Source organism: Mauremys reevesii, linkage group 20 (assembly GCF_016161935.1).
Source record: "Mauremys reevesii isolate NIE-2019 linkage group 20, ASM1616193v1, whole genome shotgun sequence".
Classification (NCBI taxonomy): domain Eukaryota; kingdom Metazoa; phylum Chordata; order Testudines; family Geoemydidae; genus Mauremys; species Mauremys reevesii.
Window position 1 is genome coordinate 9,350,264 of NC_052642.1, and position 14,319 is coordinate 9,364,582.

Below are 14,319 nucleotides of genomic sequence, written 5' to 3' on the forward strand. Positions count from 1 at the left end.
TAGACAAGTCCTAATATTTCTAATGGTTACTTTAAAGAATAAGCTCAAGCTATCTATAAATCATAATGTTTATAAAAGGCATTAAACCTTTTTGGGGGGGGGGGGAGGGGCTGGCCGTTTTTTAAATTTAGTTTCTATTATATTTCAGTTTATAAAATATAAAAGTCTGTTGGTACCCAAATAGGTCCAACTAGGCCTTGAAGTTGACATCCACAGGTAGCTGAATGGTATACAAATAAAAATGTCCAACTCTTTGCTGCTACTATTGGTATGCCTGAAGACACTTTTCTGCTAGACTGAGTTAATGTCTTAGGATATGCAGTTTATTACCGGGAAGATTTTTTTTCAAACAATAAACCCTAGAACTTTAAAGGGTAGGGATGATGTCCATGTTTTAAGTGTATCCTATCTAGTTTATCCATATAAGTATTAATCCAGATACTCAGGTTATCGAGGATGCTTTAGAACAAAATCAAACAAAAAATGCAACACAAAATTCTTTGGGTAACTCACATTGTTATTCTAGATACTTACAGTCTGTGTTCTAGTCAGGATGTCATCTTACTAGTTAATTTAAAAATCTAATTCTTACAAAATGTCTTTGGAATTAGGGGAAATGTAAACAGAGATCATGGAGGTTTTTTTCCTTTTTTTGGGAGGGGTCCAAAATTAATCTCTACCTTTAAAAAAAAAAAACAACAAAAAAAAAAACCTTTAGTTTCCACCATGTAACAAAGGATTTAGTGTTCTTCCATTGTTGTGTAGCACCAAGGTCTGTAACAGTTTTATTTTTTCCTTTACAGGGATAATGGCCCAAGCAGCAACGCCAGCATTGTCAGTCCATGATGAGGACTCCTCTGAAAGCAGAATGGTGGTTACATTCCTCATGTCAGCACTTGAGTCAATGGTTAGTGTGGCTAGTTGCTTCAGTATGTTAGAATTATGCCACTCTAACATACAAAATTACAACATTTTCTTGAAAATTGTTGCATGCCAGTTTCACTTACAGCTTTTATGCTTTACCTTGATGTAGACTGCTCTATAATAGAAGAGTAGAACTGTAGAATACTAAAGAGTGAGTTGATAGCATATTTTTCAAGGAAAAAAAACCTCAGTTCAGTCTCTACTCAAGCAAACCATGCTAATAATAACCATGACTTTTGACTATAGTGGAGATATGATCTGAACGGAGAGATTGCGCTATTAGGCTGGGATTTCAGACGACAGTTGAGGGCAATTTGTAGTTTCCAACTGGGTTAAGCCACTGCAAGGATAATTATGCTATGCTAGACTAGTGCATTCCTTGCCTACTCTAGGGAATTGCACTGGTGTAGTTGTACCAGTAGCTGAAAGCCAAGTATGGACATGACCTTAGGCCTGGTCTACACTAGGGGGTGGGGGGTCGATCTAAGGTACGCAACTTCAGCTACGTGAATAGCGTAGCAGAAGTCGAAGTACCTTAGCTCGAATTACTTACCCGTCCTCACGGCGCGGGATCGACGTCCGCGGCTGCCCCGTCGACTCCGCTACCGCCACTCGCTCCGGTGGAGTTCCGGAGTCGACGGGAGCGCGTTCGGGGTTCGATATATCGCGTCTAGATGAGACGTGATATATCGAACTCTGAGAAATCGATTGCTACCCGCCGATCCGGCGGGTAGTGAAGACGTACCCTTTGTCTTACAGGTTTAACTTAAGACAATAGTAGAAACACCACAGAACTGTTGAGTTTGAAGATATTGAACAGGAATGCTTCTCCTGCTTCCCATCATGAGGATAATCCTGTGGCTAAGGCATGGGACTGGGAATTGGGGGTCCTTCTTGTGACTTTGAGTAAATCTATTCATCTCTCTGATTTGGTTTCCTCATGTTTAAAATGGAATAGATAATATTTATCCTCACAGGAGTGTTCTGAGGGTAAGGCCTTGTCTACATACAGAATTTGTACAGACTTGACTAAATGGGTTTAGAGAGAGAGATTTAGTTAAGTTGGTGTATCCCCTTTGCACGAACACTCTTAACTCAGCTAAATCATTATAAGGCTAAATCAATTTGAATGTTTACACAAACAAGGATGTACTGGTTTAACTCGGGCCTGATCTGTCCCAAAACTTAGGTCAACCTAACTACATTGCTCAGAGTTGTGAAAATTTTACACCCTGTATGATGCGTTTAGATTGACTAAACGCCAACTGTAGACAGAATTCTTCCTTCAACCTAGCCTCTGCCTCTTAAGCGGGGTGGATTTACTACAGTGATGGAAAATCCCCTTCTGTCACTGTAGTGCTTACTCTACAGCAGCATAGCTGCAGTAGTGCTTGTACTGTAGACATACCATCTGTTTCTGAGCAGATTTAGTTCTGTTGGTACAATGTGTGTAGATAAAACACTTAACTTCACTAATACTTCTAAAGTGCTTTTAGATCCTTAGATGAAAGGCACTGTAGAAGTACAAATTAGCTATTGCTAATGGATAGCATTGTGTTATTTGCAGCAGCTTTGAGAGCTATACTATGGCAGCACTGGAAAATAAATTGTTTTCTGCATGATTTCATGTAAAATTGCATAAACTGTACTTTTAACTATTGTAGTTCAAAGCCACTCTGTTTTTTCTTTTATAGTGTAAAGAGCTTGCGAAGTCCAAGGCAGAAGTCGCCTGTATTGCTGTGTACGAAACAGATGTGTTTGTAGTTGGAACTGAGAGGGGGAGAGCTTTTGTCAATACAAGGAAAGATTTTCAGAAGGATTTTGTTAAATACTGTAAGTTTCCAAGTATTTCACAAATACTTAATTATACATTATAGTACACTGAACTCTGTACCTAACAAGTGTTGCAATGCCGTGGTCTTGCCATAATTGACAGAATGATAGTATGTAGATCAGTGTTTAAGAACGTCGTCTTTTTTTTTTTTTTTTACACAAACATGATATTCAACATCCACTGTTTAGTTCACAGTGCTATTTTTACCTCAACCAAAAGGTAATGTTACAAGACTAGCTAATGTTACTTTAAATGTGTTAAACTCTGTCTACACTGAAGGTGCAAAGTGGTGTTTTATATCATGTTTGCTAACAGTTTTTAAAAAGCATCTTTTTTCTTAGTGTAGCAGGCACTCCTAGGCTAGGTCTACACTGGGGGGAGGAGCGGGGGATGTCGACCTAAGATACGCAACGTCAGCTACGCGAATAGTGTAGCTGAAGTCGGCGTATCTTAGGTCGATTTACCTGGCTGTGAGGACAGCGGCGAGTCGACCGCTGCCGCTCCCCCATCGACTCCGCTTCCGCCTCTCGCCACGGTGGAGTTCCGGAGTTGACAACAGAGCGATCAGGGATCGATTTATCATGTCTAAAATCGATCCCTGATAGATCGATCCCTGATAGATCGATCACTATCGGGTGGGTAGTGCAGACGTACCCTCAGGTAGTCAACTACTTCCAGCTATGAAAGACAGTCCTTTAATTCTTCAGATGACTTCATATCTTCTCTAAGGATACATGAAGCTTTTGACAAAGGTAATAAAACTTTAGGATTTGCCTACAGCTTTTTGTAACGCTATAATTATATTGCACAGCATTAAGCTATGCTGATAGAAGCATATTTATACTGGTATGAGACCATCCATGCTTGGGGGTTGTCCTGCTTTAACTACACCTCTACCTCGATATAACGCAAGCCAATATAACAGAAATTCAGATATAATGCAGTAAAGCAGTGCTCTAGGGGGGCGGGGCTGCCACTCTGGCGGATCAAAGCAAGTTCGATATAACGCAGTTTCACCTATAACGCGGTAAAAAAAATTTTGGCTCCCGAGGACAGCGTTCTGTCGGGGTAGAGGTGTATATCTGTTTCTAAACTATACTGGTCTAGCTAAATGGCACAATTTTTGTGTGTAGACAAGGCCTAAGAGATGGGCCTCATAGAATTTGCCAGACTGTCTTTCAAAAAGCTTAATGACCTGTCTTGGAGCCTGTATTTCAACGATCAGTCTGCCCATGAAGAAAAATGGTTTCTGCTTGGCTTTACATATTGGTCATTGAGGAATGTAGTTTTGCCTGGCTAAGTGGAGTTTTTGTTAAAAACTAAAAATCATTCTTCACCCTGTCTCCTTCGATTGTTAAATATTGCTTGATTGATAGACATATTTCCCTCTCCTACCTTGTGTCTCATATCCTGAGACCAACACTGCAAACAGACTGTTTTAGTCCATCACAGAAACAGTGGACATACTTGAACAGTATTTTCGTTGCTGTTTAAAATTCTAAATCAGAGCTCATTCTCAGCGCCCATTCTTTATTCAGGGCAGGACTCTCAATTGTTTAACTGTCATACAGAATTATATACACATTCAGCCACTATAGAAGTAATTATTCTGCTTGATCTGCAGTGAAGTTACTGTTCAAAATACAGCATTATAACTTCATTGAAGAATCAAATGGTAAATGTAGTGTTACTGAACCAAGTCCTTATTTAAACACACATAGCTCTAGTAAATGGCAAACACTAAGAATAAGTATGGTAAACACTTGATGGCAAATGAGTTTGATTATGTATGACTTTTATCATAATGACTATCCTTCTTTAATTATCTCAATTTTCCACTTTTGAGTGATAATGGCTGCTGCAGCTTGTACCTTCCTGTTCTGAAGGTGGAATGAAAGAGTATTATTGCTCCTTGTGTTGGTTAAGTCACGTAATTCTATGAATAAAACTTCCTGCTCAAGTATGGGCACTGTCTGTTGCAGCAAGGCCACAAGGAGGATTAACTCTCCACTGGCTTTCTATTCCTATCCACTTCCTGTGGTAACATGAAGCTACCATTTTTGTGTGTAGTATAGTAGCACTTTAAGGCCCTATTGTGCTGTGATCTGTACATAGTTCTGTGTTTTTCAACCATTTTTTGTTTGCGGACCCCTAAAGAATTTCGAATGGAGGTGCTCTCCCCTTTGGAAATTCAACCTGTGGTCTGTGGACCCCTACCATAGAAGTCTTAGATTAAAACTGACGGACCAGAATTAAACTGTAAATATTGCATGTGCTTGGTGCTAAACTATAGGCTTCTAGAGTAATTACAATACTTCCAGGTTTTGACCTGTAGGTGGGGCTATTCACGTACTTTTGATTGATCAGAAAAACAATGCCTTTTCTGGAATCTAAAACTTTATTTTCATAAATAAAACTCTTTGCTGCTTTTACAGATCCAGACTAACACGGCTACCCCTCTGATACTTTATTTTCATAGTCACCTTTTGTTCTTATACTAGCTCCGAACTCTTCCATTCTAGTATACCCAGTAAAGCAACCTAAAAAATTATAACTGAGGTTCAGTGCCTGCTATCAACTTGGGTACACATTTCTGGCTAATCAGTGCTAGCCCTTCATCTTTTTTTTTTTTTTTTGTCATGAGACAATCCATTGCAATAATTGATTTCTACAATAAGTATAATGCAGACACCTCTCTTCATAGTTGATTGTCTTTTGTTAAGCCTACCATTGCTTGTCTCAAGTAACTGCAAAGTGCTATTAAACACTCTAATGAAATCACACAACAATGATATCTTCATTTGGTTGACAAGGGAAGTTTATATTTGCATTATCCCTATTTAGATTATAAGCTTAATGAGGCACGGACAATGTAATCTTCTGGGGTTTGTTTTGATCTTGATTTTTGTAATAAAGTGCTAAGCACGCTATTGACACTTAACAATTAAGTTACTGTTTCTTTTTCCATAGAATAGTTTTTCATCTGAAAAAAATCAGTGGTGCAGATAACAATACTTTGAACTTCTATAGTACCTTTTGAGCCAATAATCTAGGAGCACACATTAGAAACAGTCATTAATTTAATCCCCACAGAACTTCACTGAGGTAGGCAAGTATTAGCCCCCTTTTGTAGTATTTGTAGTAGCACCTAGAATGTGCTTGGTATTGTCTCTACACAGAAAGAAACTGTCCCAGGTGATATAAGTGTTCAACTCCCATACCTTGAGTGGGAGCTGGACACTCCAGTGCCCTTTGGAGATTTTCAAAGACATGAAGAAGGCAAGTATCAGAGGGGTAGCCGTGTTAGTCTGGATCTGTAAAAGCAGCAAAGAGTCCTGTGGCACCTTATAGACTAACAGACGTATTGGAGCATGAGCTTTCGTGGGTGAATACCCACTTCGTCAGATGTATGTGATTTGAAGGGTAGAGGAGGTATGTATAGTTAAGTATGTAGAATTTTATGTAGATTACTTGTAGATTTTTATTAAATAAACATCACCTATTCCTGATCAATCCATAGCAGTGTTCCCTCTAATTTTTCCCATTCATGTGCAGAATGAATTTTGTTATGTGAGGCACATTCCTTCCCTCCCACACTCAGCTCTCTATCCCCACAGCAGCACCTGAGCTGGGGGGAGATGCGCCTCTTTCCCGGCCACGGCAGTTCTGTGCTGGGGCCGGTACAGGGGCGCCTGTCCCCTGGCTGCAGCATGTCCAGGGCAGGTCCATGCGGGGGCCAGCGGGGAGAGGCGCTGTTCCCCGCCGCAGCAGGTCTGGGTCTTGGAGAGACGCCTCTCTCCCTGCCGCAGCCCTGAGCCCTTGCGCGGGGCTTAATAGGCAGCTGCGCAGCCATGCAGTTTAGAGGGAACTTAGACCCACAGCCTATTCTTGATGCCCAACTTCGTGTAGGCATTGTGGTATTTTGATGATAACTATGCTAGCAACAGTTTCAGTAAAAATTTTAATTTTCAGAGCTCTGTTGCTACTGCTACATCATGACGGGTAAGGACAACTTCAGCAGTTTTTCCCCCTTGCATGTGCACGTGTACATGTGCATTTTTTTCTTTCAAACATTAGAAAGACTAAATTTTAATTTCTTCCTTTTTGCTGAAGGATCTCAGTAAATGTTTGGAATACATGAATGATGTCATTAGAACACAAAGCTGCAATCTGAAATGCAGCTCTCTCCCATCCATCGTATATAGTTGAGGGAGTTGACATCCATCACTCCTCATGTGGGTGGTGGATGGTATTTTTTATTTTGTTTTTGCTCAGAGAATAGGACAATGAATACAGTTTAGAGCTGGTTATTTTCAGTTCCATGCACTAACAGCTTGACAGTACTCCCTCCCATTCAGCAATAGCAGACACATGCTTAATTTAACAAGTCTTTTGAAAAGATGAAAGAGCTGCCCTGCATACAAGCAGTTGTACTGAGAGAGCATATCCCTTCCTTCAGAAAGAATCAGTTAAGCATTATACAACATAAATAGAACAAGGTTTAATGTAACTACTGAATAAGACGTCAGAAGTAAAACCTGACAGCTGACAGGCTCCTCAGATATAGGCATTTTAACTTCCCTCATGACTGCTTCAGAGTCTTTTTACGTGATAGTATTGCACTGCCTTTCTATTAAACTGTTCCTCCGTGTTCTTGACCTCTCTTATTCAAAAAAACAACCAGCTTAGATGTCTCTTAGTTCATCTTTGCAGTTTGCTCTAATATCTATGACCTTTATGAATACAGTATAATAATGCTGGCATAAACACCTATAGCCCACCTGTTATCAACATAGGAACAGATTTGCTTTTAAGGGATGTGTACTGTTCTTGTTCTGTGTAGTATTAACAGCTTACTTCCAGAGGGGCAACAGATGAGTTGTTAAGGGATTTGGGATTGGGATTTGTGTTCTGATTGTTACAAAATAATTTGCAGGTGTGTCTGAAGAGGAAAAGGCAGCTGAACTGCAGAAAACAAAGACTACGTCACTTGTAAACAGGTTGACAGTGGATATTGTAGAAATGGAAGCTCTCCGAAAGTCTGTAGAGGATTTCTTCTGCTTTTGTTATGGTAAGCGCTTAAACTAATTTTAAAAAATCTAAAATAACACTCTTCCTGGGATAGCTAAACCATCATTAAAGTAGGATGGAGAGTGGCTTATAGTTTCTGCCTTCAATCTAGAGTACTGCTGAGGTAAGGAGCTTAACTTTTCAGTAGTTCTAAAGTGTATTTAGACTCCAAAGAGTTTGCTGTCTTATGTGTTTCACTGCACATGAACATTCTGAATGTTCCATGGAGCAGCTTTCTTTTAAGCAAGAATGAAATGTGTAACCTAATGGTAATTCTCTGCACTGTCAACTATGCAACTTGTGCTTAATTCCTGGATTTCTGATCCATGTCTGAATCCTGTCTTACCCTGCCCCCCAAGCAATCAAGGTCTTGGAGTGTTGTGTGGGAAGCATGTTCCTTTCCAGAGGAAGAGGAAGTATTGCAGTTTCCATCTTTTAGCTAAGGAGACATTGCATCATGTTATTCAGTGAAGATCTTCTTTGGTCAATTAGCAAGTGGCTTTGAAGGAAACCTCATGCTGCAATCCCCCTTGAGAAGAATGGTAACAGAAATAGCAGACCATAGGGTGGGAATGTACAACAGGAAAGAACATGGTTCAGAGACATGGGGAGAAACTTACGACTTAGAAGAAGGAAGGAAAAAATATGAAAGCCTAGCTTGTTGTATTTAATCTTACCTATTTTTTATTTCCCAACAATTTATTTTATTTTACAGGTAAAGCTTTAGGGAAGTCAACGGTAGTCCCTGTACCATATGACAAGATTCAAAGGGACCAGTCTGCAGTGGTAGTGCAGGGCCTTCCTGAAGGACTTGCATTTAAACATCCAGCCAATTATGATGTGACAACACTGAAATGGATTTTGGAAAACAAATCGGGGATCTCATTTGTGATCAAAAGGTTACATTCTCTCCCTTTTATTGGTTTGTCCATTTAAATCTGAACAGCTAATTGATATTTTTCTGTGGGTACCTTAAATTGTACAATTTTTAAAAATTATGCACACATACTGTCTGTTATATGAAAAAAATCAGTGCTTGTATTTAAATGTCATACTACCAAATGGGTAATGGTATTACTTTTTAGGTAAGAGATTTTTCTTTCTTTGTGTTAATGCAGGCCTTTCCTAGAGCCAAAGAAACACGTAGGTAAGTATCAAGTTGTTTGCAGTAAACAAAACATGAAAATTTATAATTAGAATATATATTTTTATCTTCAATTCTTTGTGGAGTTAGGGCAACTATAAATACATCTATTATAAATATTCTATTTGGCAGAAATGCCTAGATTGTGGTTTGACTTATTCACTTGGAAAACAGAATGGTTTCATAACCTTTGTGCCTTCTACCGAGAACCACTGACTGGGGAGAGAATTCATTCTAATGTGTTCAATCCTCCTACAGTATTGTCTTACCGTGAATCAAGTATTATCCCCATTATAGAGAAGGGAAAACTGATCCACAGAAAGGCCAAGTGACTTGCCTAAAACTCCATAGAGAGTCACTGTCAGAACAGGGATTAACACTCATGAGTTCCTCTCTCCCAGTGCTTAAGTTAGACCACAACTCTCTGATTGCTTATTGGAGGCCCATGTGTCATCTGTAGAAATGTATTTTATGGACATAGTGGAGTATGCCAGTTCCAAGAATCAATGCAAGTGTGTTCGCATGTGTTGGAGAAGGGACTTCTTTAAGCAACAGCTGACTTGTCAGGAACAAGAATTTCATGCCAGCCTATTTACAGCCAATACAGAGCCCCGTGTTTGCTGCTCCCCACTGTGAAAGGCTACCACAGGGCTTCCATCCTGGAGGTCATTGCTTAGGTTCTCCATTAGGGATAAATTTCACTTTTTGAAAACAATGTCCTCCTACACACAAAGCGAGTCTGATTTGCACGGCAGTATAGACACACCTTTAGATCTTGATGTAATAGAAATGGCAAAGATTCTATTAATGAACAAAATGATGCTAAGGTAAAAAGTAGGTTTCAGTATGCTTAAGAACTATGTAGAAATGTCCATAATTCCTATTCCAATAATATTTATGCACCTAACCGCAATATAGAAACAGGGTAGCAAGATTATTAAACTATCCAGTCTGTTTTGGCAATGTTAAGACACAGCATCAATTTAGCTTTGTTGTTATGACTTCCAGTACCGATGATGATGGGGATAGATAAAATGTTTACATTTAATAAAAGATATTCTGAAGTAATATTGTATTAGTGTTGCTTTTTAGGAGTGGGCAAACTACGGCCCGCGGGCCACATCTGGTCCTCCAGCCAATTTAATCCGGCCCTCGAGCTCCTGCTGGGGAGCGGGGTCTGGGGCCGCTCCACGTGCGTTTACCGTGGCTCCCGGAGTCGGCGGCATGTCCCCTCTCCAGCTCCTACATATAGGGGCAGCCAGGGGGCTCCGTGTGCTGCCCCCACCCCAAGCACCAACCTCGCAGCTCCCAGTGGGGCGGCGCCTGCGGACAGGGCAGTGTGCAGAGCCGCCTAGCTGCGCCTCCACGTAGGAGCCACAGGGGGGACATGCCGCTGCTTCCAGGAGCTGCTTGAGGTAAGCACGACCCAGAGCCTGCACCCCTGAGACCCTGCCCCAGCCCTGATCCCCCTCCTGCCCTCTGAACCCCTCGATTCCAGTCCCTCAGCCCCACTCCAGAGCTCGCACCTCCCACCGAAGCCCTCATTTCTCCTTGTCCTAGCCTGGCGCCTCCCTCCCACACCCTGAATTCCTCATTTCTTCCCCACCCCAGAGCCCGCATCCCCAGCCAGAGCCCGCACCCCCTCCTGCACCCCAACACCAATTTCATTAGCCATACAATTTCCATACCCAGATGTGGCCCTCAGGCCAAAAAGTTTGCCCACCCCTGCTATAAACAGTAACAACAACAAATCTTTCTTATACAACTTTCTGTAGCTATTTGTGAAACTCAAATTAAATCCTGGTTAGCAAAACAGTATTAATTTATCTTTGTGGCATTTTAAACTTGTATATAATGTAAATGACGTATAAGAAAACTGTAGATTGTATCTTCATTTTCAGCTCATGTGACTGTTACAGATTCTACACGCACAGTTACACCACCAAGTGGAAGGTAAAATGTCTTTTTTCCTATTGAAAATATAGATACATATATGTAACTGTTGTGGGCTTTTTTTTCCTGTCTGATGAATACAGCACCTTTAAAAAAGAGAGAGAAAAAATTAGAACACTTTATACACTTTTATGGTTTTCAGTGTCTAGTATGTATTTTTATATGTCATGTAACTTGAAACTTTTTTTTTCTGTCTGAATAAGCTTTGCTTACCTAAGATCAAAAATGGCATGTTGTCAAACTACCTCTTACTCTTGGCTGTGTGTATAAGTTCTTCAGAACTCAATGGATATCAGTTTCACTTCAGCCTACCTGAGTGATATATAATGATAACATAATTCATATGTTATCATTTAGTAATGAGCTTCTTGCATGCAGCAGTATGTCACAAGTATGTGCATCAAGCTTAATCCTTCCCCCTGTCTCTTCTATTAAATGTCATGCAATTTTACCATTTGTCAGTGTGCGGAACAAGTTGGAAATTTATGAATGTAAAATGTATGTTGCAAAATGCAAATTTTTGTGGAATTATATGCTTCTAAATACACATCTTACTAAAAATAGTGCAGTTCTGTAATACTAAATATGTCTTAAAGAAGCTGGTTAGGGAATGAATGATATTGAAAGCCACATAAGATACTCCAGAATAGCTACTACATGGCACTGTGAATTTTTTCTCTTAACTTCTTTATATCACTTCCAAGTTATTATTACATAATACAAGCACTTCAGAAACTTCCATAAGCATGTTGTAGATTCTTCTTTTTTTAATTTTGTGGGTTTTTTCCTTTAGTGGCCCTCCGGTTCAAGTAAAAACAGAACCAAATGAGGATTCTGGTATGTAACTTTGTTTTATACTTTGCAAAACATTCTGAGCAAGCAGCCTTAATTTCAAGTGGTTGCATTTAGATAGCGGTAGACAGTGCAAACAGAAATGCCTAGAATAGCAGCAATTGACTGCAATCAATAAATATATTAACAAACTCCTTTCTTCATTTAACCAAACTATAGCCTACTAATGACTAAGTACTATAGGATTTAATTGGTCCAAAGTATCCATTTTGAGGACTGAGAAATAATGGCCTATACAATTTTATAAAATGTCTAATATAATAGTACTAATGACAGTGTCAGAAGACTGTAAATAGATGGGAGGATTAGACTACAACTTCTTCCCCATTTTTCTATGTTTGCTACATCCTTTGGGTAGAGGGAAGAATTAACTAGGCCTGTCAGCTATAATATTCAGTCCTAACATATGGGCTTAATATCCCTTAATATTTATCCTAGATAAATTCACAGCTGCTGTGCAGATTAATGATTTTTAACTTAATACATACAAAGAGTTAGTGTGCTTTCTTGTTTTTGTAAAGTAACCAGTCACAGAGAGACTGAAAAGAAGAGTAGTCTAATCTTAGCTGCAAATGTTGCTAGAACATTTGCAGCATTATTAATGCTATTCTGCAGACTCTTGGGGTGGTAATCTTCCTCTAGTCAAAATGTTTTGAAAACATTTTGGAACCAATTTGGCTACATGCTGAGAGCATTGCTTAGCAGAATGTACACCAGTTCAAGGCCCTACAGTGCTGCTGCACACAGCAAAATGATTCAGTTCCAGAAATCTCTAGATTTCAACTGAATTTACTTTGTATAAACATAAGTGAGCCAAAATTAGTTTAGAAGTGCCATGTGCGTAGGAGGGGATGCAAAACTTTTATGATTGGTGATTGTGTACAAGAAGGGAAGAACCCTGCTTGACTTTTTTGGATCCAAGGTTGAGTTTGCAGGGCTAGCAAGTTAGAAAAAAGAAATAGGGTAAATTTGCGTCTATTTGATAAGGAAGAGATAAAAGAAATCTAGAACCCCACTATGTCATTTTAAAAACATAATAACTTATCACATTACTTCAAACTGGTTGTTCCTCTTTGTGCAATAAAGACAAGATAGAATTTTGTTTTTGAATCCCTTTATCACGTGTCTGTGTATGTGATTGGGTGACTTTTCGGTTGCTTCTACAGGAATTTCACTAGAGATGGCAACAGTAACAGTAAAAGAGGAATCGGAGGATCCTGACTACTATCAGTATAACATTCCAGGTAATATTAGCTTGCATATATTTTGTCACATAAGATGTTGTATGTAACTGCTATTTTTTTCCTGTCTTTAGACACATTGTAGTTGCATAGCTAAACTAGACTTATTTGTTCTAATACAAAACCTCCATGCTTGTAGCCATTTAAGTAACTCTCAGTGAAGCAAATAGGCATCCAACTACTGCAACAGAATTGGGCGTTCCTCCACCCCCACGTGGGAAAATGACATTATAGATCACTGAAAGTAAGCTAGAATTAAATAACTACATTAAGCTGGTAGAATTGTGGAAGAACTCTACACTGTATTTTGCTTTGGTGATGGACTTGCAAAATGTAACCCCAGTGACAACTTTGTCACCTTTTTACCAGGCATTGTGCTAAAGGCTTTCTGGCTCAACGCTTCATCTACCATAAAAATTAAATTGTTTAAAACTGGTTTAATTTTTTTTCATTGCAAGTGTGTCAGTAAATCTGACAGCATTTTTCATTGATTGCTGTTTGTAGTGATCCAATTTTGGTTTACTTTTTGTTATATACAATAATAAGCAACAGCTGCATTTTGTTTATACATAGGTCATTTTGATATTTTATTTTTATTTAGATGCTAGTCTACATTCCTTATTATTGACACAAGGTTGCAACAACTTTTTACGTAGTTCTTTCCCACTCACCTCATACAATCCTTGCTTTTACAAATCTCGCGTTGTTAGGGTTACAGCTAGCCTGACTCTTGCTCTACTTCCATAATACCCTGTATGGGTTCCGTTGTGGGCCGGAGGGGGTTTTATTTCTGTATTGAAGCTTTTCACAAAATGATCACTCTAAGGGCTTATCTACACTGCCACTTACAGTGCTGCAACTTTCCTCACTCGGGTGTGAAAAAGTTTCAGCGCTGTAAAGTGGCAGTGTAGACAGTGCACCAGCGCTGGGAGCTACTCCCCTCATGGAGGTGGTATTGGTGGTTGTTTTTTTTACAGCGCTGGGAGAGCCATAACTACACTGCAGCACTATATCTGACCCATCAGTACTCATCCTCAAAGGAAACCTGCACAACACTTTAAAAACATGAGTCTGGAAGCCTTAAATTCATAACTCTGCTAAACACAAAAATCATGGGCTGAATAGAGAGACTGGATTTATGGCTTATTACAACAATTTGTAACAATTTGTTGTATGGCTTATTACAACAATCACTAACCCCCTCTTTTTGTGACTGTAGAGGTGTTAACAGGCCACTCTACCTTGAATGGTCCCTTACAATATGCGCTAATTACTTATGCTAAACAGTCCGTTACACCTTG

General features: G+C 39.5%; 1 protein-coding gene across 5 annotated transcripts in view; it reads left to right on the forward strand.

The window, feature by feature from the left end:
- The window catches only part of GTF2I (general transcription factor IIi), a 71,685-nt gene that overhangs the window by 14,613 nt on the left and 42,753 nt on the right, over nt 1-14,319 (forward strand). For all 5 annotated transcript variants that reach the window (XM_039507800.1, XM_039507798.1, XM_039507799.1 and 2 more), the window contains 8 exons: nt 804-907; nt 2,619-2,757; nt 7,695-7,829; nt 8,544-8,727; nt 8,947-8,975; nt 10,874-10,925; nt 11,719-11,762; nt 12,944-13,021. In XM_039507800.1, the coding sequence (XP_039363734.1) occupies nt 809-907; nt 2,619-2,757; nt 7,695-7,829; nt 8,544-8,727; nt 8,947-8,975; nt 10,874-10,925; nt 11,719-11,762; nt 12,944-13,021 (760 nt within the window). In that variant the 5' untranslated portion in view covers nt 804-808. The remainder of the gene's footprint in view (nt 1-803; nt 908-2,618; nt 2,758-7,694; nt 7,830-8,543; nt 8,728-8,946; nt 8,976-10,873; nt 10,926-11,718; nt 11,763-12,943; nt 13,022-14,319) is intronic.